Source organism: Sceloporus occidentalis, unplaced genomic scaffold (assembly GCF_023333645.1).
Source record: "Sceloporus occidentalis isolate IW3139 unplaced genomic scaffold, rSceOcc1.0.p SCAF_43, whole genome shotgun sequence".
NCBI lineage: Eukaryota > Metazoa > Chordata > Lepidosauria > Squamata > Phrynosomatidae > Sceloporus > Sceloporus occidentalis.
Window position 1 is genome coordinate 6,091 of NW_028317023.1, and position 27,938 is coordinate 34,028.

General features: G+C 40.2%; 1 protein-coding gene across 1 annotated transcript; it reads right to left on the bottom strand.

Annotated features, from left to right (window-relative positions):
- Nucleotides 1–1,580: 1,580 nt before the first annotated feature.
- Nucleotides 1,581–27,101, bottom strand: LOC149289641 (leucine-rich repeat and WD repeat-containing protein 1-like). The gene is made up of 16 exons (XM_089490205.1): nucleotides 27,022–27,101; nucleotides 26,296–26,530; nucleotides 25,822–25,941; nucleotides 23,861–24,013; nucleotides 23,529–23,633; nucleotides 16,053–16,367; nucleotides 14,210–15,304; nucleotides 9,910–10,036; nucleotides 9,675–9,757; nucleotides 8,505–8,712; nucleotides 8,180–8,252; nucleotides 7,505–7,645; nucleotides 7,074–7,177; nucleotides 6,308–6,469; nucleotides 4,983–5,101; nucleotides 1,581–1,721 (listed from the first exon to the last, which is right to left on the bottom strand). Exons 1-16 carry the CDS (start codon nucleotides 27,099–27,101, stop codon nucleotides 1,581–1,583), a joined length of 3,261 nt encoding a protein of 1,086 aa, XP_089346331.1.
- Nucleotides 27,102–27,938: the final 837 nt, after the last annotated feature.

Here is a 27,938-nt window from a genome sequence, read left to right on the forward strand (position 1 = left end):
CTGGCGAAAACAAGAGCCAACATCTCAGGTCAAGCAAAGTCTTTTCCTTGGGAAAACAAAAGCTAACACCTTAGCATAATCAAAGTCTTTTCCACCACGGAGCAAAGAGACGTAGCTTAGCGTCAAGGTATGGGCTATCCAACGCAAAACATTCGTGTTCATCAATCGCTGTATCGTGAAAAAAGCTGACCGTCCGACCTTAACGAACGCCAGCAAAAAATAAAATAAAAGCCGTTTTCAAATTTCTCCAACAAAGGGCTCCCAATCTTGTTTTTGTGCAGTATAGCTTTTCTTCTAGGAAAAGGATTATTGCAGAGAGCACCCCCTATACTCCAAAGAGCACTACTACACCATGAGTAGATTTGCATATGGAAATCGGACGTGTTGCTTTCTTCGGGATGCAATGCCGTGACCGTTTCCAATCATTTTTGTTCCCTGACTACAATTTTCATGTGAAAAAGGTAAAAGCAGGGACCCAAGCCAGGTGTAAAAAGTTTGTATATTATCTAATTTGTGCTTTTCATTCATGTGAGATCTATTTTGTGGTACAGCTTTTAATTTAATGGAAAGGATTATTGCCGAGAGCACCCTCTATAGTACAAATAGCGCCCCTACACCATGGGCACAGTTTGATACTGAAATCTGTTGTGTTGCTTTGTTTGACAACAAACATGTTTGGGTCTTGTATAGATTTGTATGTAAGTATGATAATACTTTCACCGTTTAAAGGTTTTTACGTTTTTTGTTTTAATGTGCTTTCCAGAATTACTGTTCTTCAAATTATATTTTTAGAAATAAGAGAAATACTGAAGCGCACGCTCAAGCATTGTGAAATAAATCCAAATAGGGAGAAAAAGCATAACTAAAATCAAAAGCTACAAGGCACTCCACACCTGTCCCACCATACGTCTATAAATCAAGGAAAATGTAAAACAAGGATTACTTAATGCCAAGCTTAAAATACATAAATAGAAACACATAAAACCAATCAGAATCAAAAAATGGGATACAAAGGACAGAGATTACAATATATATATAATTTTGTTGACATAGCTGTTATGATGTTAATCACGAAAGGCCTACTAATAAAAATAAAAGATATAGCTATTAAAATCGAAAAAAATGTATTTTTAAATATTTGCAAAAACAGCATGTGAGTTTGATTCAACTTTAAGTATTGTTTACAATCCCATTTTCTTGCAGAGTTCAGAAATCGGTTATGGGAGGAAAGTTTGTACAACTCTGAGTGTACAGTGTAAATATGCAACCGGTTTTCTTATGCTAATGAAATTAACATCTTATTGCATGATTTCAGATACACTTTTTTTAAAATTTTCCTAAAGTGAATAAAAAAGAAATATTATTCTAGCCAACATTTGCGTTGGGGACAGAAGAGCCGATATCTAGATTTTGAAATTGAAAACATAGGGCAACTTTTAGAAATGCCTTTTTTTTTTTTCTTTTTTTTTTAAAGTCGCTATTACAGTTGAATCACCAAAAAAATTACAGACGGCGTAACTAGAATGTGAGATAACAGTTTGCATAAAATTTTTAAAATGCTAAAAAAGTCTGTTCAAAAGTTATAATATTTTCCATATCGCAATGAGGTTTTTATCTGTTAATGCCACTAAATATTGTAATGCTGAGTCCACGGCCACGTTGTTTATCAACGGTCCAGACACCACATCTTTGCTTGAAGTAAGTGATGGCCAATGAAGAATCTATTAATGGAAGAAAAAAGAAAAAAAGTTAGTGACAAGACTTTAATAGCTATGTGGAATATGATGGTGCTATATAAATTAATAGAAAAACATTGTTTTATTTAAACAGACCAACCAGGCACAAAATAATCATGTGGCAGCGCTAGAATAACAGGGATGACTTTCACGGTATCTCTATATCTTTAAAAATATTAAAAAAGCTCAAACAAGCTCAAAACACATTTATTTTATCTGTAACAGGAGATAAGAACAGTCTTTTTCTGAATATAGCTATAACATAGTCTCCCTTAGGTTTCATAGAAAAAACACAAGTTGAAAATAAGGCTAGGATCAAGTGTCAGGGATGCCCCAAACTGCCACCTGCTTGTCGGCTCTTACCGTGACGTTAAGGGAAATATGGGCATGGAAGGGTTAATGGTCTGCTTCCAGGGTCCAGAGCAAGTACACCTTAAGGCTAGGTTTCCACTTGGGTTTTTGTCCTGCGTTTTTTTTCTTGATGAAAAACGCCAAGAAAACTGCCACTGCATTTTTCTGCGTTTTGGCGTTTTTTTCTGGAGTTTTTGCCTTTCTGTGGAAATTGCTTTTTTTGACCTTAGGCAGTTTTTCCAGCCTTTACAAGTTAGAAGTTTCACCCAGCTAAAAAAGGGATTAGGATAAATGGCAAGTATCTGCCCCCTGATGTCATTTACTTGGTAGAGTTCTACTTAAACGCCCCGGCGGACCCTTTTGTCACTTTTCTGTGGTTTGTAAGGCATGCTTTATTCCGAATGTCTGCTCCTCTAGGAAGATTGGCCCCAAATGATGGTGCAAATTGTTTGCTGTTGCTTTTGGCACGCAGGATCCAGTTGATGTGTCGCGTATGTTTGTTTGTAATGGCATGTTTGTTCCAAATGGTGTAGAATTCAATATGAACTTTGTTTTGTGTGAAACTGTTTGTTTCCAGCCTATTTCTCGTAGGACACACAGATACTGGGTCCATCCTCTGCATTGTAACTGTGGAGAAAACGCCATAAAAAACGCCAAGGCAATAAACCCACATGGCTTTTTCATGGCGTTTTTTCTCTCCCATCGACTTCTATTGGAGAAAAACGCCAAGATTTCCTTGCAAAAAACGCCAGAGTGTCAACACGCTGCGATTTTGAAAAACTGCCACAGAGCCCAAAAAAGCAGAAAAACGCCAAAGAGGACTGAAAAAACGCCAAACGAAAAAACGCCAAGTGGATATGGCATTCTGCGATTTCCTATTGAAGAACAGCTAACATCTGGCTGCAACGTTTTTTCACTAAAAAAAACGCCAGGTGGCGCTATTGGCGTTTTTAGCAAAAAAAAAACCAAGTGGAAACCTAGCCTAACCCCATGACTCCAAAACTTATTTTTACTGCCACCACCAAGTTCTATTTAAGGTTTAAAAGTACCCAAGAAGGGTTAGGTAACCCCCAAATTCAATTATACTCTACAAAAACTCAAATTAGGTCAAAAAAGTAAAAAAAAAACAAAAAAACTTTCAAATCAGATAAACAATGTGATAACTCCAGTTATCTACGAAAGCAATGAGTACAAGATTAAAGCAACGACAAAAACTGATACACATATATTCTGAGTATAACTATCACAGTGCGAAAATCAATACGAAACAGTCCCCAAATAAACAGGGGTAAAACACAGAAAAAATAAAAAATGGTGGTGCGCTAAGCTAGTCCCAGGCCGAAATACAAGTGTGTAAAATGAGGTCTACCAAACAGGTGCGAGCATGCTGCAAATACAGTGTATTGGCTGTACAATGTATACAAAAAACATATACTGTCTGCGCTTCTCACCCTAATAAAGTTGGCAACAAATATATAAACATAATATAAATTAGGTATTTATTATTGCTCACACCTGTTTGGTAGGCCTCATTTTACACACCTTTATTATTTGAGCCTGGGACTAGGTTAGCGCACCGAACTTTCTTGTTTTCTCTGCTTGCATATATGTGAGGGTGTTGGCTCCTCATTTGTCTGGTTGCAGCTTGCTGCCCAGGGGTTAATTGGAAGGTTTGATTGCACCTCCCCCAACACATTAATAAGGTTTTGGTAGCAGTATAAACAGCTTTGTGTGCCCACTATACAGGAGGTGAGAGTAGATTCTCACCCTATTAAAAGTGTGCCTTGATGTGGCAGGTGAGCTTAATTGGCCGATTGATAAAACCAAAACCTCTCATTTCTGGCATTCATGTAAGATGCCTTGTTACATTACATGTGTTTATATAGCACCATCAGATTCCATAGCGCTGTTACAATCAGCAAAAAAAAATAAAATCACACGCAATAAAGTGGTCCAAAAGGAAAAAAGGACCCTGCTCTTGCATGCTTACAATCTAGTTGGTAGTTGAGGGGGAAATAAAACCATAGGAGTAGACCGCTTGAATCAGGGTGACTCTCGAGTGAGGGTGATCTGTAGAGGTTGTTAGTCATTCAGATGGCTTGATTAGGATGCTGGCTGAGTGCTAGGAAGAAAACCCTTCTCCAAAAAGATGGGTTTTCAGAGAGCTTTTAAAAGTTGAATACGAGGGAGAATGTCTGACAGAAAAGGGTAGGGAATTCCAGAGAAGGGGTACACAGCACGTGTGAAATCCTGGGAGGAGGTAATGACAGTTTTGGAGTGAACAAGTCATGAGAGAAACAAAGAGGGTGCCACTCTGCCCCCCGACTTACCGATGCATCCCTAGACCTGCCCCATGCTCCACACTTCCTGGTGTCTAATGGCAGCAGTGGAGGTTGTCTGCACGCATCGCACAGACGTTCACCGGCTGCCAGAGAGGAGGATCCAGGTCCCCTGCAGCGCTCCAGGGGATCTGGGTCTTAGTCAGACCTCTATTTGAGGTCCAGTTGACTTTGAATATAAGACGAGGGGTATTTTTCAGAGCATATGCACTGAAAAACATCTTGTCTTATATTCAAGCAAATACGGTATTACCAAATACTTTTATTCATTATCAAATCTATTTATTATTTATGATGGCTCACCTGAGTGCAATCTAAGTAAAAGGACAGATTTGACATTTACTTGTGGGGCAAGGTTAAAAAAAACAACAGATTGTTAACTAATTTGTGTGTTAAAGTAACTGCCAGTGATCCAATGCCTAAATCCACTGCTTCTCAATGCATACTGTCCACATATAGAGAAAGGATAGATAAAAAAAAAAATCAAAAAAAAAAATCAAAGACTAATTTTAATTGTATGTAGTTCTAACAAAATCTAAGTTAATATGAGCAATACCTTTGAGGGGTCTTTCAGAGTATTGCTGAAGATGCCCTTTATTAATTCTGCTTCATAAGTATGAAGGTCATATATCCATACTTTCCCAGCTTCATCACCACAGAAGACACAGAATCCTTCTGTAAACAAGGAATGAAACAGCTTGGTTAGCCTTATTGTAATGGCAGCATTCAGGTAGCAGCACATTTATTTTGTCCTCAAGACAGCTTACAAGTTGAGTATTTTTTTCTTCTTCGCACAGTAACCATTTCTGAACTAGTGGTGTCACTAATTAATAAGACAAATACACTTAATGCCAATCTATTTTACCACCGTCGAGAGAGAAAAGCTTTTCGAAAATACTAATACTGGACAAGAAATATTATATTGTTCACCGTTGAAAGACACTCGCAGTGCATTAACCTAGAACAGTGATGGCAAACCTTTTTGAGCCCAAGTGCCCAAACTGCAAACCAAAACGACGTATTTTTTTCAAAGTGCCAACACTGCAATTAAACCTGAATAACGAAGTTAAAAATTAGCAATATGACTTGGCATGATAGGAGTGTGATTGCTAACAGCAATCACACTCCTATCATACCCAGGCAGCCAGTACATGCTGGTATAGGGTGGCTGTAAGTGATGTGCAGACCCCATACTGCTGGCAGCATCAATACACAAGGGGGCAGCTAGCTATGTTTCAGCATGTACTGGCTGACTTGGCATGATAGGAGTGTGATTGCTTACATCAATCACAGTCCAATCATGCCTAGGTTCCAGCACTTACACATCCATTCTATCACACACACACTCATTCATTCATATCCTCATTCATTCACAGATTCATTCCCTCAATCACGCATACTCATTCAAACTACCTTCCCCACCCCCTTACCTGCACTGCAGCTCCTTGATGCCGCGGCCTCCCTCTGCGTTCTCTGGTACTGCACAGAGGATGTGATGTAATGTCACGTGAACTCTGCTGGGTTCCGGTTCCTCTGTGCAGTACAGAAGACCCTCCCACAGGTAAGTAGCAGGGCTCGAGGTGCGGACCGCGTAAGATCGGTTACCGCGGGCCGCACCTCGAGGTCTCACAGGCCGCATTTGCGGCGTTTCTATTGGGGGGTTCCTAATGCCCTGGGGGGGGGGATTTCTTAATTATCGGTCCCCCCCCGCATGAGTTACTGGGGGGTATCTGTCCCCCCCGCCCATGGTCACGGCGTGCCCACAGAGACGGCTCAGCGTGCCAACAGCGTGCCACGCGTTCGCCATCACTGACCTAGAACAAACCAATAAGTACAACCCTTCCACTATTTTATGCAAATACTGGATTTGAGAGAATTTACCCGAAGATGCTGAGAGAGTCAGATATGGAAGATCAGTCTCTGACCATTTCAGCTCTGCCAATATTACTGCGTCCAGTTTCTTAGGGCCTTTAGATTTCTTTGTTTTGAAAGATCTCTCCCAGCTCCATACATAAATAGACCCCTGCATTGCACTTTTAGAAACTAAAAAAAAAACAAAAAAAACAAACAAAACAGGCTTTATATAAAACAATGACTTTTTTTGTAACTTTAAACAGAAAGTAAAACCTGGGCAATTACTTAAAGACAAAACACACTTATAAAACAATGTTGCTAACAGCTAGGTAAAATATGCTTATCATAAAAAAAAACCAAAAAAAACAGCTTCTACAGCAGCCAATTTGAATGCCTTTACGGTCAAGAAAACTTCAGCCATAAAGACCCAATCTTCTTTTATATCTACTGAGTTGCAGATGGTAAACAAGTAGGACGTTGCTTGTATAAATATTATCAAAGTCACAATCTGGCAGCATACCAGACACCTAACAAAATGGATATCAACAGAGCCTTATAAAAGAAGATGGTGATTTATTTTTTTGGCCCTACATAAACTCACAGTTAGGTGGGGACAGATTGTAAATATTCTCACGATCTATGCATTATGCTAACCCAGCTACTAGAAGGGCTGCTTGCTGAAGGTTGTTTTTAAGGCTTATTCAAAAATCTGAAAGGTTCAAATCATTTGCAAACATATGGTTTGCACCCTAGTGCTTCATTATATCCAAACGGACCATAGCCTTGTACTCACCTATGAGGTCTTTGTTTAGAAATGCAAGGCCATCTATTATGTGGAAGTCAGACTTCTTTGTTTCATTGTTATATATCGGAAAATTGAATTCTACCTCCCAAGATCTGATAGATAAAATGTTTGAAAATAATGGTTGATGGGTTTGAAATTGCAGTCCTTTGCCAAATTTCTTCATGTTACAAATATACCATGACACACACGATATACAGATGTATGCATTATTTTCGTGTGAAAACAGAAAGATAATGAAAGATGACAGAGATGACCTTTGCCAGTCTTTAGTACATTTCCCCCCCTACAGTATGTTGTAAATCCAGGTTTCACTTGAGACAACTATGTCAAGTGAAATTCCCGTGAAAGAGGCCAGCTTCTTAATTCTTAATAAATAAATTAAAAAAAAAAAGTTGACTAAGAGTTCAAAAGAGTTTTACCTTTTTCCTTGGGTTTTGTTGAGTTTTATGTCCCAAACAAAGCAACCATCCTCACAAGCAGCCAGCAAATACTGATCAGGACATGCAGGGACTGGACAAATTCGTAAAGGAGTAGAAGAGGCGTCAAGTATAAGAAGCTGACTGATAAAACAAATGAGACTACAATTAAGTCTTTAGCACAAGAAGGAATAACATATACTTTTTCTATTAACTTGTACATACTGGATACTACAGACCCAAGAACACTCAAATTCGTCAAACCACCCATGGAGTCAAGTAATGACCCTGTGGCAATGGCGCGGCTGCAGTCGAGATAAGAGCGTAATGTGCGATTAGAAGACAACATAACTAGGGATATTTTTCAGAGCAAATACTGGCACACTTGTTAAATATAAAAGTAGGCGGCTGAAAAATTGTGAATTGCTTAACCTGCTCAATCTTTTCTAAAAACAAAAAAATAAATAAATACTGGTTTATCAAAAAAAAAAAAAAAAAGGTGAAATGTGTGCTACAGTTATTGCCCCCTTATGAATTCATATGAGAAAAAAAGGAAAGATAAAGAGGTTAATAAAGACCCAGTCTTCCTTGATCATATTCACCAAGGGTGCCAATATTTGTGGAGGGCACTATATCATATTTCTCCTATCCTTTTTATTTATTTTTTAAATGCCATACCTAGCTCTGAAATTGTATTCACAATCTGGTACACCAATATCCCATAAGATAATTCTTTTGTCATAGGATCCACCTGGAAGGGAAGAAACAAACAAAAGGGGAAACTTTTTTTTTTTTAACTTCTTCCCAGTTACCAATGTTGTAGAAGACAGGATACATGACATTGCAAATGTTTAAATGAGGTTAGTTAACTGTATAGCAAGAAAAGGGGATTGGGATTTTCCACTCAGTAAAGGTGTTATTCTAGCTGTGCAAAGGAAGGGGGTTAAACCAGAAGGGAGTGAAGGGAACAATGCCAACACAAGGATGATGTGTGAATACTTACTGAAAAGAAAAGTTTCCTGATGTGGGCTGAAGCATATGACAGAAATTGCCTTTTTGTGAGCCTTTATTTCTCCATAGGCTAAATTAATTTTTGGATGGATTAATTTTATTATTCCAAGCTTTCCAGCAGCAGCTAATATATTAATCTTCCTCTTCTGACCTTCTTTGTTTATCATAGTAAGTGTTGACCATGCCAAAGTAAAGAACTCCTAAAACACAGAATTGATATTCAGATGACAATTTGCCAATCAAGTTCCCAGACCACAAATAAGCCATATATCCATCCCAGGCATTCCTAAAATTTCTACTACTACTCCTGTGGTAGGCTTCTCCACCCTTTAAAGCATTGCATGCTGAAGTAAACAAATGACCTCAAGTCCTCAACTACCACTACAGAATCACACAAGACAACCTAGATCAGAAAACCACAACCTTCAAAGATGAGTTTTTTTAGTTAGGTGTCAAAATGATAACCTCATACTCTATGCATTAGCATCAACATCCTTTACAGCTAAGATATGAAAAATATGCTGGCACCTAAACATTTTTTTTTTGCGTTCCTATGTTGGTTCAACAATGACTCCCTTTTTACAAGACAGATGTACCCACATAAAAAAAAAATAATTTCAGGACAAGTAAAATCACTTCAGATTTCTGGTGGAAGGGTTTTCCCCCATTACCTTTACCCACCATAACTTTTGTTATTGGGACTTCAGCTGTACAAAACAATATAGGCGCTATATAAAACAATAAATAATACTTTATGATCACAATGTGTGCCAGTAGAGGGGGCATTACAGATCCCTGCAGGGTCTGGATCCCTACTTGTCTCCAGGATTGTGTCTGCCAGTATCAGCATTAACATGCACCAGAAAGAAATGCCCAATTGTGTGATCAGGTACTCACAAAATAATGGAGTACAAGCACCATTACACAAGATCTGCTAACAGGAGAGAGCCTGGGTGGTCTTTAGATTTCCCTGCCACTGCAAAATAGGCTGGATTACAGATATGTCACAAGGGCTATTTTCCATGGATTTATTAGTGCATCCATAGGGATGGCAGATCATTTATTAATGTCATTTGCAAGAAGACCAATTTTTGTCTCAACCACAGAATACTATGCTGTGTCTTTATATAGTAAAATCAAGGGGCCTCAGAGTGGTTCTTACCTCTCCAGTCACTTTGTATTTTTTCAGAACCTTGCCAGTGTCACAGTCAGTTACACAGATGGAATCTCCACCACAGGATGCAACTATAAAGAAAGATATACTGGTTTTTAAAGTGTCATCATATTTGAAAGTGCCAGAAAATGGGCAAACAAACCTGGTTAATTCATATTGATATTTTTCCACAAAAAAGCTTAATTCGTTTGCAGTAACAGTACGGTAATATAAAATTACTCACCCTTGCTTAAAGAGTTATCGAATGCGGGTTCAAATGCACATGCCCACAACTGGGTGCTGAAATCATCACTGCTATTGCTTTTACTGTGACACTGAAGGAAATGAAGTGGCTCCATATGAAGCCCTTTCTGGGGATGAACAAAATACATAACACTTGTTATATTCGGGGAAAGAAAAAAAAAAAATGCAAAGCAGCACTATTATCCTCGAAATGATCTAAAAGCAGTACTCCTTACCAAACCTGTAAGTGTTCACAAGCGAACTTACTACACATAAGTGCTTTCACGTGGAGCCCTAAAACATCCTTGTCGGGAGGCTTCATGTCAGCTAAACACAAAGTTACCACTAAGGATGAACCGAAATATCGATGGCATTATCAGCAAAATGCCAAAAAAAAAAAATGCCCAAAAAAATGAAAGGGCTGAAAATAATCTACCTCCATCCAGAGCAGGCTGGGCCAGGGGGGGGGGGGGGGAGACGCAATTGCTGCTGCTTATCTGTGCTAGCAACGTCTCTTGTTCCACCCAGGGGAAGCAGGAATCCAGCAGAGTCGTGAATTTACGTCACATGACCCTGCTCCATTCCTGCTTCCCCTGAGCGGACAAGAGAAGTTGTTCGCACATAGTGCGAGCAACACAGAGGGAAGCAGCACCCCCTGCGGAAGTCTGTGAGCAGCACCAGAAAATCTGCAGTTCAGGTGGGGGAGGGTGTATTAATGAGTATCTATGAGTGAGGGAATATCTGGAGGAGTATCTGTGAGTGAGTGAGGGAATGGATGAGTATCTGTGAGTGAAGGAACGGACAAGTGAATTAATGAATATGTCTGTGATAACAAGGATGTGTAAGGGCACGGCACAGGGAGGCTGTAAGTGATGTGCGGACCCCATCCTGCAGGGCAGCATCAATACACAAGGGGGGTAGCTAGCCAGGTTTCAGCATGTATTGGTTGCTTGTGCACGATAGGAGTGTGCTTGCTATATTAAATATATATGATTGATAACAGCAATCACACTCCTATCATGCCCAGATTCCAGCACGTACTGGTTGCCTGGGCATGATAGGAGTGTGATTGCGGTTAGCAATATTATATATATATATACACACACACACACACACACACACACATATATATACCGTATTTGCTCGATTATAAGACGACCCTGATTATAAGACGACCCCCCAAAATCTGAATATTAATTTAGGAAAAAAAGAAAAAGCCTGAATATAAGACGACCCTATAGGAAAAAAGTTTTACCAGTAAATGTTAATTCACGTAAACTATTAAATTTTTTAATAAAAGCTATGATTGAGAAAAATATTTTTGTTTTTATTTCCTTGTATTTTCCAACCTGCCCCCCAGTTACACACATCTGCCCCCAGGCTTGCCACTCCAATATGGCACTGTGGCCCATGATATGCCTTTTAACCCTCTATATGCCACTGTGCCCCATGATATGCCTTTTGACCCCCTATGTGCCACTCTGCCTCCAGAAATGCCTTATACCCCTATATGCCACTCTGGCATTTAGGGGGTTAAAAGGCATATTATGGGGCAGAGTGGCATATAGGGAAGTATAAGGCATTTCAGGAGGCAGAGCGGCATTCAGGGGGTTAAAAGGCATTTCATAGAGCACTCTGCCTCCAGAAATGCCCTATGCCCCCATTTAACACTCCCCCACCCCACACACTTACCGGTGCTTCCAATTACCTGCTGTATACCGGTGCAGCAGTCTTCCTTACGCTGCAGCCGGAAGGAGGTGTGGCTAGCAGCGGGGGTTGTCTGCGTCCATCGCGCAGACCTTCCCCGGCTGCCAGAGATCAGAGTTCCCCGTGCCGGTGCGGGGAACTCTGATCTCTGACAGCCGGGGAAGGTCTGCGCGATGGACGCAGACAACCCCCGCTGCTAGCCACACCTCCATCCGGCTGCAGCAGAAGTTGTCTATGCGGATCGCGTGGACGTCAACCCGCTGCCCCAGTATACAGCAGGAAATTGGAAGCACCGGTAAGTGTGTGTGTGTGTGTGTGGTGGGGGTTAGACCAAAGGATCCTCTATTTGAGGTCTGATTATAAGACGACCCCGATTAGAAGACGAGGGGTATTTTTCAGAGCATCTGCTTTGAAAAAAACCTTGTCTTATAATCGACCAAATACGGTACATAAAATGTCATATACATACACATATATATATATATATATATATATATATATATATATATATATATTTTAATTATTATTTATTTAAAGGCGGGGGTAGTAGTTTTTGGTTTCGGCCAAGTGCATCCTGAGTTATCGGTTTCGGTCCAGAATTTTCATTTCGGTGCATCACTATATCACTCTACATCTGGGATGAAAACATTATGATAACAACTAAGCTTTAAAAGAAAATCAAAGACAGATGTGTTTTGGGGTGACCAAATTAATTTAATGGAATACAACATAATCCAATTGTAGATATTTCAGGCAACTAATACAACACAGTGTATCCTCTTACCGTTGTACGCCTTTTGTACCAGTAGGCGTTAACAGGTTTTAATCCTATTGTCAATTTCCCTCTATTGCAATAGCAATACAGAAATTGCAAAATTGCAGCTTTGATTCTATTGAGGCATTTCAGGGGCATGATTGTTCTTATGGAGCGATCATGCAGCAGAAGGGGTCACCTCGAGGGCCGCATGTTGGACGCCCCTGCGCTATGAGATCACTTATAAGCGGCAAGTTTAGACCACTGACATTGCTCCGTGAATCAAATGAATCAATGATTCAAAATGCCATTAATCAGTGATCATACAGTAATCAGTTATGTAATAAAAATATAAAGATGTTTTATTTTTTATTAATAAAAAGGTGTTTTATCATCACTTGTATGGCCTGGATGCCACTCAGATGGGAGAGGTCATCCAGTGGCTGTCAATGATCAGAGAATTTGTGGTCTATAGGATAGTCACCAGCCAACTCCAGATTGGCTCCATAAAAGTTTGAACTGCTGCAGAGTCTGACATCAGGAAACACCTTGGTCAGTGCTACTTAATTGGTACTGGAGGGGTTGGAGGATTAACTCTGTATGAACGCACTCATGAAGCAATCATGCAGCAGGAGGTGTTAAGGGCCAATACCCCACACTAAAATGGGGGCCAAAGATACTCTGGATTTTGTCCCTGAAGCTAGCTATGGTAGCTGGGATGGAATTGCTGGTAAACCAGCAATCATGAGGTGAACACTGCACGATCACGCTCATGGGTGCAGCACATTTCAAAGAGTACTTGGTTATAAAACATACCCTCCTTTTCTAAACTCCTGAAAAAGGGGTAAAAGCGTGCGTTATACCTAAGATTTTAGGGTAAATCAGTTTTTCTTTATTTTAAATCGGTTTTTGTGGATGGAGGGTACAGAAGGAAAAATTAGGGGGGGAGGGGGAGTCAGAACAGCAACACAAGGTGCCAGCGAAGAGGCACCAGACAGCATTGTGGTAACAAAATGAGAAACATCATGACAGTTGAGCAGGAGAGCATGAGCAATCATGAGCAAGGTACACAGTGAGACATGGTAAAGTACACATCACTCTCAGAAAAATTTGCTGTGAGCCCACTCGGAGAGACGAGGGAGGTAAACAAACAGGGAACAACAAAGCAACCAAATTAGTGGAGGGGGGGGAAGTCATGACAGTAGCCTCGGGCGCTAGTCGAAAAGCCCCAGACAGTAGCGTGATAACGAAATGAGAAACATCATGACCACAGATGAACTGGAGCAGGTACACGCGAGCAGCACAGTGAGACGTGGCATAGTACAGAACCGTCTCAAGGAAACGAGCTGCGAGCCCAGTGGGAGGAGGAGAAGGGAAAGAAAACTAATGGGAGAAAACAAAGAGAGAAAAAAATAAAATAAAATAAATAAAAAAAAAAAAAAAATTAAAAAAAAAACAACAATAAATAAAAAAGAAAAAAAAAAAAAATTAAATAAAAAATGAAGAATGAAAGAAATAAAAAACTGAGAGAATGAAAGAGAGGAAGAATGAAAGAAGGGAAGAAAGCCCAGCGACCCAGCTGCCCAACCCAGGGGGAACATGTCTATGCCGCTAGTCCAATAAAGGACGAATATCAGGCCCCGACACAAATTCCAGCCAGTGGAACCAAGTGGACCTATAACGCTCAATGGACTCATCGGACAGGAGTTGCAACTCATCAAAGACGCGTATCTGTTCCACCCGTAGAACCCAGTCTTTAAGGGTGGGTGGGGCAGGGCTGCCCCAGCGTTGAGGAATTAGCGCCTTAGCTGCCGTCAAGAGGTGACGGGTGACGGATCACCGATCTCCGGAACCAGCGCACAGGGTAGGGCAGATGATGAAGGAGGAGGAATTCTGGCGTAAAAGGGATGGTCCTGTCCGTGAAGCGCTGCAAGTGCTGATGGACCGAGGTCCAAAAAGGAGCGAGCCGTGGGCAGTGCCACCAGAGGTGGAGAAGAGAGCCAGGAGAGGCGTCACATCTCCAACATCTGTTAGGCACATCTGGGCGGTAAGTGGAAGTCAAGGCCGGGGGTCGATACCAGCGGGACAACAATTTGTATGCCATTTCCCGGTCTCTGTTACTCCTAGAGCAGCTGTGGGTGATGACACATATCTTCTCCCATTGTGCCTCGGAGAAGATGACCTGCAGCTCAGATTCCCAGCCCCCCATGAACGGCGGTGATATCGGGTAAAAGGACACAAGTAAAAGGCCGTATAGCCTAGAGATGCCATGGGGCGGGAGCGTGGAGGCCACACAGAGCTCCTCAAACTGTGTGCGATCTCGCAACACAGCATGTTTCCGAGGCAAGGACCGGAAGAAACTGCACAATTGTGCGTAACGGAAGGAATCGAAGAAAGAGGGGGGCGAGCGGGAGGACAGTACGGCCAAGGGCTTAAGGCCTTCAGAGGTCAGAAAGGAACCAATCCCCTGTCCCACCACAGCAGGAGAAGCCGGGAAAAGGTCGCGGCCCATCCCAGCAGGAAAGTCAGGATTATCCCTGACCGAGGTCAATGGGGAGGGGATAGAAGAAAGTTGCGTCTTCCGAAGGATCTGAAGCCAAGTCATATAAGTGGCCCGGATAAAAGGGTGAGGTGAAGTGATCGCGCGAGCCGTCGGAATCGACAACCAAGGTAAGACCTTCATGGGTAGATCCAGCAAGGCCGCCTCGACGCCCACCCATTGCTTATGGAGCGGACTATGTGCCCACTCCAGAACACGGAGCAGGTGGCACGCCCTATAATAAGAGCGGGGGCAGGGCAAAGCAAGACCACCTTTAGACTTGGGGAGTATCAACGTGGTGAAGCGAATTCGGGGTGCACGAGTGCCCCACACAAATCGCAAGAAGGTGGACCGGAGCGAGTCAAAAAAGGAGGGAGGGACGGAGATAGGGAGAGCCTGGAACAAATAAAGAACACGGGGCATAATATTCATCTTAATCGTATTAATGCGACCAACCCAGGAGAGCGCCAGTTTCTTCCATGTAGCCAAATCAGCCTGAAGAGCGGCCAGAAGGGGCGCAAAATTATAGTGGAAAAGTTGGGAAAAGTCAGGAGACAGCCAAATCCCAAGGTGTCGGATTTTGGGGCAACGCCAAGCAAAGAGAAAGGAGGTCTGAAGCGGGAGAGCAGCCGCCCTGGGGCAAATTCACATTGAGAATCTCCGACTTAGATGAATTAATTTTAAAATTGGTAAGGGCACCGTACAGGGAAAGCTCTTTAAGAATATTAGGGAGGGAAATCCCCGGGCGGGTAACAGCGAATAAGAGGTCGTCGGCGTAGCCCAGGATTTTTATACCTAAGATTTTACGGTTATAATGGGAAGAGAACACTGGCTGGTATAGCATTATACATTTGGGTTGCCCAAAGGATGGTAGTAAACATCTTTAGGACCATGGACTTAAAATATATTCTAGCAAATTTGAATTTATTATGGTGATGCAATATATAGTTGAGAACAGATGCATATTCCTAATATGCATCCAAGATATTTTCCATTTACAAATGGGCAGTATATTTTTTTGCTAACATATGCATACTGTATTTCCTTGATACGTACATAAAATCATTTATAGCTTGGCATGGCAGAGAGACTTCCTTGCAAGGAGCCAGGAGTGTATGTCATGCAGTTAAAAATATGTACTTACCTTGAGTTTTTGCTGAAACTGAAGATTACGTTTTCCAATAGACAAAGCAGAGTCCACTTTGGGTTGTTTTTTCATAGGGCAGGATTTATCCGACAGAGAATTCATTAATCCCTTTTTACCTGGTTGCTCTTGATGTGTACTACCTTCTTTCAATTTAATTTGAGTAGTGTGAAAAGGGGTCTGCTGCAATTTGGTTGATCTACATGGCAAGAGAGATACTGACAAACTTTCACTTGTTATTCGCTGCCTTTTTGTGGGAGACACTTCAGGACAGTCGGATGAAAGATTACGCTTATTTTTGGAACTCTCCAAATTCTGTGGGAGGGGAAGGAAAAAGATTTTACATTAATGTTGGATAAAACAAAGCAAACTTGTGGATGGATATTTTAATTATTCTGAACACTATTCCTCTCATCTTTATTATACCTATTCAGATGTGTACATCTGAAGAGATATAGAAGGAATTTTACTTACTATAAAATCATAAGCCCAGTGCATAGTCAGCATATATCTGCAAGAAGCAGGATAAATTAAATATATGTTCCAATATCGCACTCAAAAATCAGTTTACTGGTTCTTTCCAACAGCAGAAATACAGTCAAAGAAAAACTCGACGCACTCACAGGACTAAAACATACAAAAAGTTTTTAATCTCACATCATATAACGGACGATTTGGTCTCGCACAGGAGACCTTTATGTCCTTTTCCCTCATATCCCTAGTCAGTGCAATATACCAGAGCTGTTCCTCAGGGACGGACATGATTTAAGACTCAAGGAACAGCTGTCTGAAGAACAGCAGAGCCTCGTTGATTCAACATTTAACCCCTTCGTGACAAAGGCTGATTTTACTTTTTGTACCCTTCGTGACAATGGCCTTTTTAACATTTCTGCGCTGCTTGTGTTTAGCTGTAATTTTCTTCTTTCCCGTTTACTGAACCCACACACATTAGATATTGTTTTTTTCAGGACAAAAAGGGCTTTCTTTAGATGACATTGTTTTGATTGTATCATATTATTTACTACTAAAAAAAGTATAAAATATGGTGAAAAATTTAGAAAAAAATTACTGTTTCTAACTTTTAGTTGAAAAATCTTTTACTCATCTATAAAAGGTAATGAAAAAAACTGCTAAATGGATTCTACTATTTGTCCTGAGTTTAGAAATACCCAATGTTTTTATGTTTTTTTGCTTTTTTCTACCCATTATGGGGCAATAAGTACAAGTAGCGTTTTGCTATTTCAAAGCCATTTTTTCCAAACCTGGTAATTCTTCCCCCCATGTGCCATTTCGGGTATCTTTGAACCCGGCCAATGCAATTTACCCCATCAAATCATATATTTTTGAAAACTAGACAGCCCAGGGTATTCCAAATGCTAGTATTTTAACTATTTCCATGCACCATATCTACCACCAGTTTTTGTCAAACTTTGTGGTAGCCATTTTTTTGCATTTGTTTTTTCACACACATTTTACTTCAGGTATGAATTAAAAGGTTCTCGTTTATATCACTATCACAAAACACCCCAATATGTGTTCAGCAACATCTCCTGAGTACAGCGATACCTCACATGAATGATTTTGCCTGGCTGTTTGGGGGCAAAAGGGCCACATTTGGGGCATGCGCATTTTTCAATGTTGAACTTTGGCATTTGGGGATCCACTGCCTATGCCCTATTTGGTACATCTTTGAGTCGGGCCATTTCAGTGTGCCCAATAAACCCATATATTTTTGAAAACTAGACACCCCAGGGTATTTCAAATGCTAGTATTTTAACTCTTTCCATGCACCATATCTACCACCAGTCTTTGCCAAACTTTGTGGTAGTCATTTTTTTGCATTTGGTTTTCCACACACATTTTACTTCAGGTATGAATTAAAAAGTTCTCGTATATGTCACTATCACAAAACACCCCAATATGTGTTCAGCAACATCTCCTGAGTACAGCGATACCTCACATGAATGATTTTGCCTGGCCGTTTGGGGGCAAAAGGGCCACATTTGGGGCATGCGCATTTTTCAATGTTGAACTTTGGCATTTGGGGATCCACTGCCCATGCCCTATTTGGTACATCTGAGCCGGGCCATTTCAGTGTGCCCAACAAAACCATATACTTTTCAAAACTAGACACCACAGGGTATTTTAAATGCTGGTATTTTAACTCTTTGCATGCACACATTTTACCACCAGCATGTTTTCAAAGTTTGCAGTAGTATTTTTGTGTGTGTATTTTTCCCACACACACCTACTTTATGTATGAATTTACAGCTCCTGGTATATGCCGCTGTCACACGACACCCCATAATGTGTTCAGCAACATCTCCTGAGTGCAGTGATATCCCACATGCATGGGTGTGTCATTTTTGTGGGAACTAAAAGGCCACATTTGGTACGTGTGCATTTTTCTAATTGGAAATTAGGTGTGTGGCCATCCTTCCCCCGGTGTTAATTGGGACGTTGTTGAACCTGGCCAATTCAATTTACCCCATAAAATCATACCTTTTTTAAAAGTAGACACCCCACGGGCATTTAATATGCCAGTATTTTAACTCTTTCCATGCGAGAATTGTTTTAAGCTAATATGCTAATTTTAGGACTTGCTCACAAAAATATATTTTTTATATATATATATATTTTTTTTCAACTTGGAGGTTCCCCTGATAGTGACATCAGTGGGAAATGATTTTTACATTTTACTAGTTTTTTACTATTTTTTTCTAATTATTATTAATTTTATTTTATTTTTTAATTTATTTTTACTAATCACACTGTGATTAGAAAGCTGGGTTCCATTGACTTGCATGGTGAATGCAGTACCTGTATTCAACCTGCAAGTGGAGCCAAAGTTCTCTATATGGTCTGGACCATCTAGCGAACTTTTAAAATTTGTTGGTTCCTGTTACAGGGCAGCGGCCATCTTGCTTGATGGCGAAGATCATCGGCAGCTGCGGCTGTGACCGCTCTCCGGAGCGGTCACAGCCCATCGAAAGGTAAGTGTTTGGTGTCGCTGGATGCCTCCTGATCGAGGCATTCCAGCGACACCATTTAAGTTTAGGAGGCGATCGTCGATCGCCTCCTAAACGCTTTTAAAACGGGCGTCCGCCGCCATACAAAGTATGGCGGATGTTGACGCCCCGTGGAGGGGCCAGAGATGGCCCCTTCGTTCCGATCGCGGCGTTGCTGAATGCCTCGAGGTCGAGGCATTCAGCAACGTTTTTTGGGTGCAGAAAGCGAAAACAGATCGCTTTCTGCACCCGTTTAAAGACGTGCCGGTCCTGGCACGTCAATTGTCGTAAAGCATATGCTTTTCCGTGTCGTGCCAGGACCGGCAATTGTCGTTAAGGGGTTAAACCTATAGAATCCTTGTTTATTTGTATACTATTTTTGTATGTCTTCTTCTAGTCTCAGGACATTACTGTGAGCCTGTTTCAAATATGGTGAAACAAAGAGGTCCTATGATGGATCTTGAAAAGGGAGGTTATCTTGGAAAGAGGGGGTTCTACAGGAGCACAATAGGGTTACCCTCAGAAATCTCCTCCCTGCATTGATATACTGTCAGAATCACCTCCTATGCTCAAATATGAGAAGTAAGGAAGGATGAGCAGAGTGAAAGTTATAGCTACTGAGAATCCTCCAGTTCAAAACTGTCTTGTCCGCGGCTACCCGTCAAAAGCAGAACTTTGGTGGAAGCTATTGAAGGCAGCATGGGCCTACAAGTTGCATGTGGGGATTAAGTGGGGGCAGCTGGGGCTCCAGAGGTGGAGCAGTTTCCTGGAGGAAAGCATAGCTCTGGAAGCTGTTGTTGGCAAGATGTATGAAGAGGTGGCCACTCAGTGAGCAGCTGCAGTCCCAGTTTTAATATAGAGTTACTATTCCCTGGAAGAATCCAAAGCTACAAGCTGCACACTTGGATGAAGTGCAGCTCCTTTAGGATTCTGTGATTGATTGGGGCTGACAGCAAACCACACAGAAAACAGAACAATTATTCTTAAGCAGAGACAATGTTCAGACCAAACAAAGTGAGAGTCAAAGAGGGTTTAAAGAGCAAAACCAGTACAAGAGAGCTGTGCCTCATATACACAACACAGGAAATGAGAAATATATATACACACACACACGATGTCAAAAAATAGAGTATTGCAGAGTATGCGGTGATACCTTTTTTATTGGACTAACATAATATTAAAAAGACAAGCTTTCGAGAGTTATCCTCCCTTCATCAGGTCTGAAGCAATACTAATCAACATGATAGAGGTTACAACTTAAAACAAGTGATGGTATAAAGGGGGGGGGTTGAGTGGGGTGTTGTAAATAATAGGTCTGGAGGTGAGAAATGCAGAGAGGTAGAGAGATAACCCAGGGACAGAACAAATAAACTTAGGGAACCAATAACCACAGTAAAACATCAAAGATAACAGCCATTAGACATTGGATGACTAGATGAAGTTCATATGAAGTTCTGGTAGTGTGTAAGGAAACCAGAATCCACATTAAGTCCCTCTTTTATGGTGTTAAAATGTGTAATCATTTTCATCTCAAATGTTTTTCTTTCCTGAGAGTCTCTGAAATGTCCTTTGAGTACTTTAATTTTTAGGTTTTGGATGGAGTGATTGTTCTGTGTGAAATGATGTCCTACCGGGGTGCAATATTTTTCTTCCTCATGGTTTTTGATGGAGCTTCGGTGCAGGTTCATTCTAAGGTGCAGCTTAAGCCCAGTCTCTCCAATGTAGCACCCTTTGTCACATGCAGAGCATTGTATCATGTACACCACGTTTGCCGATGTACATGAGTAAGAATATTTGATGCTGTATGTTTTGTTGTTGTGACTGGCTGTGTTGCTGTCACATATATGTTGGCAAAGTTTGCAGCGGGATTTGTTGCATGGTACAGTGCCATTCTGTGTATGCTCCTGTTCTGGGGCCAGTTTGCTACGCACTAATCTTTTCCTCAGGTTTGGTGGTTGTTTGAATGCCAGTATTGGGGGCTGAGGGAATATTTTTTTCAGTATGGAGAATATCGGCTGTAGGTCTTTAATAATTTTGCGGATTTCCTCAAGAGTTGGGTTGTAGGTAACTACCAGAGGGATCCTGCTTGTGTTATCCTTTTTTTTTATTCTAGAAGCCTTTCCCATGGTGTCCTTACAGCAGATTTAATTTTTTTGGATATAGTTTTTTCCTTGTAGCCCTTCTTCTGAAATGACTCTGCCAGCGTGTTTGTCTCTGTCCTGAGTGTCAGAGCAGATACGGTGGTATCTTATGGCTTGGCTGTAAATGACACCTTGTTTAGTGTGTTTGGGATGAAAGCTTGAATTGTGAAGGTAGCTGTACCTGTCTGTGGGTTTTCTATACACGGAAGAGTGAAGAAAGCCAGAGGTGACCGTTATAGTGCAGTCCAGGAAGCTCACACTGTGTTTTGAGAAATTCTTTTTGAGTTTTATAGATGGGTGGAATGAATTGAAAGATTCGTGGAATTTTAAAAGGTTTTCTTCTCCTTCTGTCCATATTATGAAGATGTCGTCGATGTAACGGTAATAATTATGCGGTTTGTGGGGGTGAGTGGCTAGGAATCTCTGTTCCAAGTCAGCCATGAAAAGGTTGGCATATTGCGGTGACATTTTGGTGCCCATGGCTGTCCCGGTCATTTGTAGGTAGTTAGTGTCATAGAACTTGAAATAGTTGTGTGTCAGTATAAATTCTATGAGCTTGGCAATGGTTTCACTATCATATTTTTGTGTGGCATTGCTGGAGGAGAGGAATTTGATGCAGGCCTCAATACCATCTTTATGGGGGATGTTGCTATATAAATACTCCACATCCATGGTTGCAAGTATTGTATTGGCAGGAAGGTTACTAACTTGGCTCAGTTTATTGAGAAAATCAGTGGTGTCCTGTATAAAGCTCTCAGTGCTGATAACTAGGGGCTTAAGAATGTTTTCTATAAGGCCAGATATAGATTCGGTAAGAGTTCCCATACCTGTAATAATGGGCCGTCCTGGGTTGCCTGGCTTGTGGATTTTGGGCAGCATGTAGAAAGTGCCTATTTGAGGATTTGAAGGCACAAGATTTTCCAATTCTTGTTGCATGTGTTTTGAGAAGGATCTGATGAGTTTGATAAGATCTTCTGTATATTCCCTGGTGGGGTCCTGGTTCAATTTTTTGTAGTAGAATTCATCTGCCAATTGTCTATTTCCTTCTGCCATGTAGTCCTGGGTGTTCATGATGACTACTGATCCACCTTTGTCAGCTGGCTTGATGATTATGTTTTTATTATTCATTAAATGATTAATAATTCATTAAATTATTCAAGGCATTTCTTTCTGAAGGTAGGAGGTTGTGTAGCATTTTTTTCTGTTGTGTGGTAGCGAGGGATGCTGCATATATGTGACAGCAACACAGCCAGTCACAACAACAAAACATACAGCATCAAATATTCTTACTCATGTACATCGGCAAACGTGGTGTACATCATACAATGCTCTGCATGTGACAAAGGGTGCTACATTGGAGAGACTGGGCTTAAGCTGCACCTTAGAATGAACCTGCACCGAAGCTCCATCAAAAACCATGAGGAAGAAAAATATTGCACCCCGGTAGGACATCATTTCACACAGAACAATCACTCCATCCAAAACCTAAAAATTAAAGTACTCAAAGGAAATTTCAGAGACTCTCAGGAAAGAAAAACATTTGAGATGAAAATGATTACACATTTTAACACCATAAAAGAGGGACTTAATGTGGATTCTGGTTTCCTTACACACTACCAGAACTTCATATGAACTTCATCTAGTCATCCAATGTCTAATGGCTGTTATCTTTGATGTTTTACTGTGGTTATTGGTTCCCTAAGTTTATTTGTTCTGTCCCTGGGTTCTCTCTCTACCTCTCTGCATTTTTCACCTCCAGACCTATTATTTACGACACCCCACTCAACCCCCCCCCTTTATACCATCACTTGTTTTAAGTTGTAAACTCTATCATGTTGATTAGTATTGCTTCAGACCTGATGAAGGGAGGATAACTCTCGAAAGCTTGTCTTTTTAATATTATGTTAGTCCAATAAAAAAGGTATCACCGCATACTCTGCAATACTCTATTTTTTGACATCGTGTCTACTGGACTAATACGGCTTCACCCTTTTACATATATATATATATATATATATATATATATATATATATATATATATATATATATATATATATATATATATATATATATATACATATATATATATACACACACACACACACACATACATACATACACACAATTACACAGAGTTTCTTACAATACATATGTAAAAAAAAAAAAAAGTTATGTCAAAAGTAGAATAGGGAGACTAAGACACAGCGATACATTAGGTAAACCAAGTTTAAAGTTCATTAAATTAAACTTTGTGCCAGGATGGGAAGAAACAACATGGGCAGGGTTCTGCAGTTTTATGCTGATCATTTTGTATAAAAATACTTACCGTAACATCACTGCTTTCTTCAGTCGAGTGCTGCAATTGATGTTCTGACTTCTTTTCTTTACGAGCCAACATGAATGAAATGAGTTCTTGTGCTATCATTTTCACCTGAATTATTGGATGATTTCAAGATAAATACAATTACAAACAAAGTGTATATTACTATTTGTTGGAACATTGTAAGGCTACCAAACTGAAATACTATCAGATTTGAGAAACAGTGTGTTGACGTGCCACTATTTTTCACTTCTGTTAAGACTGGTCCTGTATAAAACATGTACAGTCAAGAACAAGGTATGACCGTGGCCCAATTGACGTAGGTCTGATTTACTTACTTTCCACTTTGTAAAGTCTTTCAGAGAGTTTGGTCCATACCGAACATGATCCACTACAGTTTTCATAAAGTCTTTACCAATTGCTTTTATTTTCTCTTCAGGAGAATCCTTAGGCAACTTTCCTTTGTAGTTCTTTTCCCAGTACGATTCAACCTACATGAAAATATAAATTAGTAGCGTAAAAGTGAATTTAGCAACTTATTGCATTATCATATTATTACATAGGTTTGGCTTGTCATTGTTATACAACTCAAGAGGAAGACAAACGTTTCCAGATATTAAGAACTGTGTACTTAATATAGTACTAGGGCTGCAACTAACTATTATTTTCATAATCGATTAGTTGGCCGATTATTTTTTCGATTAATCGGATAAAAAAAAATGAATGAATTTTTCATTTATTTAAAATAATTTAATAAACAAATGATGTTAAATACAAACAGCAGAATAAAAAAAAAAAAATTTGATAAAATGCATTTCTTGTCCATTTCCCAACCAGCCCACCCAATTTATGCACATTTGAGCCCAGGCGTGACACGCTGCCTCCCACATACGCCACTCCACGCTGCCTCCCACATACGCCACTCCACGCTGCCTCCCACATACGCCACTCCACACTGCCTCCCACATACGCCACTCCACACTGCCTCCCACATACGCCACTCCACACTGCCTCCCACATACGCCACTGTGCCCGATACCCCTTATACCCCCTGATACACCACTCCATCCTCCCCAGACATGCCACGCTGCCCTCCCCACATATGCCACTCCACTCTACCCCCAGATATGCCACTCCACTCTACCCCCAGATATGCCACTGTGGCCCCAGATACACCACTCCGTCCTCCCCAGACATGCCACACTGCCCTCCCCACATATGCCTTATACCCCCAGATATGTCACTCCGTCCTCCCCATATATGCCTTATACCCCCCCCCCCCCAATATCTCATAGTGCCCTCAGAGTCACAGACCCGTTCGCATCACACTGACACCATACTTTTATAAATAAGTACTGGGTTAATCGTCACTGCCCCCAGGATTTAGATTCCCCTTAGTTTGCCCCCCATTTATCTCTAACTGCACCTTAAGTTAACTTTATTAAATTAATTAAATGAACCCTCAGTCCTGATCATTAAATTAATCCTAAAGACCCCATTAACCATAACTACCCCTAAATTAACCCTAAAGACCCCATCAACCACAGCATCCCCTAAATTAACCCTAAAGACCCCATCAACCATAGCTGCCCCTAAACACCCCATTAACCATAGCTGCCCCTAAACACCCCATTAACCATAGCTGCCCCTAAATTAACCCTAAACACCCCATTAACCATAGCTGCCCCTGAACACCCCATTAACCATAACTGCCCCTAAATTAACCCCCACCGCCCCTAACTTTCAGTAGCCCAAATATTAATTTTATACTTAGTTAGATGAGTGTCACAGCCATGTGGTTCTGGAGAAGGAAGGGGCGGGGCCAGTTGTCACAGTGATTACAGGGAGGGGCTGGTAAGTAGGAGCCGCTGGTGTGAGTCAGACTAAACGGATTATATGATGAGGGGTATTTTTCTGAGCATTTGCTCTGAAAAAACCCTCATTTTATAATCGATAAGAATCGATTCAACTAATCGATAATGAAATTCGTTGGCAACGAATTTCATTATCGATTAGTTGTTGTAGCCCTATATAGTACATTTCTCATAAAAAAAAAAAAAACAGATGTTGCTGGAGTCAAGTATTCCACACATAGTAGGTTTGTGAACCCCTGATGCAATGAACATACAAAACATCAATATAAATTATACATGATTTAAGAATCCATGTTATGTATTAGAAAAAAATGGCAACGGATTTCTAAAATAAATTGTCTAAACAAAGTGTACAGTGGGAATGCTACTTTTACAACAGAGCAAAGTATAAGAATTGTGTAGTGTAACTTAAAGAGGTGACTTACCCTGCTACTCAACTCTCTGTGGTTGACAAATCGAAAATGATTGGCTAGAGAGGTTATATCCTTGTTATTCAGCCTTCTTAGCTTAGGCAAAAGACAAAATATCTTGTGGTTATCACTGACCTAAAGAAAACAATAATATGGCTTAGTTTCATAAAGATCTTTAATGGGAACGGCAACTTTTATTGTATTACAAGAAAGTTTTAATAAAAACATTGTATTGCTTCCCGTTTTGAAATGGTTCGGGATTTTTGATAATACTAATAGTTTCAGCTGTGCATTTCTCAAATAGGTGTTATAGCTTGGTAATGTTAACCCAATGCACTAGACAAACATCATGACTCCTTATCATACTGCTTTGTGGGAAACCATAGAATGGCTCAATGTTAAGCAAACAGAGGAAACGAAGGATTTCACTAGCAAAGTATCAGATCAGTGTGTTTAAGCAGGGAAAGCCAACCAAAGTATTAGACTTACTGTCAGGTAGAGATTTTCTTCGTACATGACTTCCTCCAGGTTGGGAAATTGTTTTAAAACAGTTATCTCTTCCACTTGATTATCATTGAAGTTTAAAACACGTAGGTTATGAAGTTGTAGGTTGCTGGGGATTTCGGAGATCAGATTTCCAGAGATATCCAATTCTTCAAGATTTACCATTTGAGAAAAAAGCTTTGGGTCTATATCTTTTGTTTCAAGATGCATTTTTGACAAGCTAGGAGAAGATTAGTATTCACAAGTTTATTAAAGGAAATATATCCGAATGTATATGTTACCAAACAAATGCACATATTTTCAATGTAAAAAGAATAAAAAAAAAAAAAAAAGTATCAAGGCCACTTGAGGTCATTTATAGACCAGTTTTACTACACTGTAATAGCTTTTAGAAAAGTGCCAGTTTTATATTACTGGGAGACAGATCCAACAAATTATAAATCATTTTTCCTGATCTATATGTAATGTCTCAAGTATATATACACACTAATTCATAAAATAAATATATATATATATATATATATATATATATATATATATATATATATATATATATATATACACACACACACACACATATATATATATACACACATACCATACTTTTCTATGCCCTAAATGTAAAATATGATCCCCAAAGCATTGCGTGTGAATTTGAAACAGTTCACAGGGCATCACAACACAGACATCCGTAAACAAAAAAAAACATACTTTAGTTTTTTCAGCTCTTTTAAAGATTTGGATTTCGGTAGTCCATGTTTTAACAGGAGTTCTGTTGTAAGTTTTGTCATTTTAGGGGTTTGCTGTTATACAAATATAAAGAGAGTTATTGCCTCCTTGGAATCTGTAGAAATACAAAATAAACAAGTTACTTAACATTTACACCAGGATCCCTACATAGACATGTGTGAAATATTTGTGATCAACCAGTTTGATTAAACCACATAAGAACAATATCCTGAATGAGAGAGACCTGTCCAGTTACAGAATCTAAATTGAGATTACTACATTGAAAAAGTATTCATCATTCTCCAGAACGAGAAGTCTTCTTAGCACTGTAAATCACATTACCTAAGTTTACGCATGAGGAAAACCAAACAAAAAGAAACTACTTGATTCAATTCAAAAACAGAACATACCTGATATACAAGGCATAAGGTGACAGTAGAACATAAACATGGAAAACTTAGCCATGTATATGCAGAAAGCATGTGTGTACATTCTATGACTAACAGAACACAATCAATCACGCATTGTAAATTCAGTACAGGTTGGCTTGGCCGCAGGAGCGCATTGAGATGGGTGCATGGCACCCAGGAACCGAGGTGCCGAGCGCATCACTTAACATGCATTACACGATACCACAGTAGTACTGAGGGAGCAGGCAGGCAGCTCACAAGGAGAGTACAAGCTGCGGCGGAGGCTGGTCTTTGTTAGAGAAGAAGGGGAGTAGTCTTTGTAGTGTTAGTTTGTATGCATATGTATAGTTCTAGAGTCAGTGTGTGTAAGTGTACGTTGTTGAATAGCATGTGCAAATGTATGAGTGTATGATGTTGTGTGCGTTATTGTATCGCATTAGTGTGACTGTATGTAAGCATATAGTGTTAAAGTGTGGGTATTAGCATGTT

What these genes read in the sequence shown, in the direction of transcription:
- LOC149289641 (XM_089490205.1), bottom strand. Translation starts at nt 27,101, where the DNA reads ATGACAAAACTTACAACAGAACTCCTGTTAAAACATGGACTACCGAAA. An exon ending in AAGAAAGCAGTGATGTTACG is followed by an intron (nt 16,368 to 23,528) that starts GTAAGTATTTTT and finishes CCCCTCCCACAG; the next exon opens with AATTTGGAGAGTTCCAAAAA. An exon ending in AACAAAACCCAAGGAAAAAG is followed by an intron (nt 7,178 to 7,504) that starts GTAAAACTCTTT and finishes TTTATCTATCAG; the next exon opens with ATCTTGGGAGGTAGAATTCA.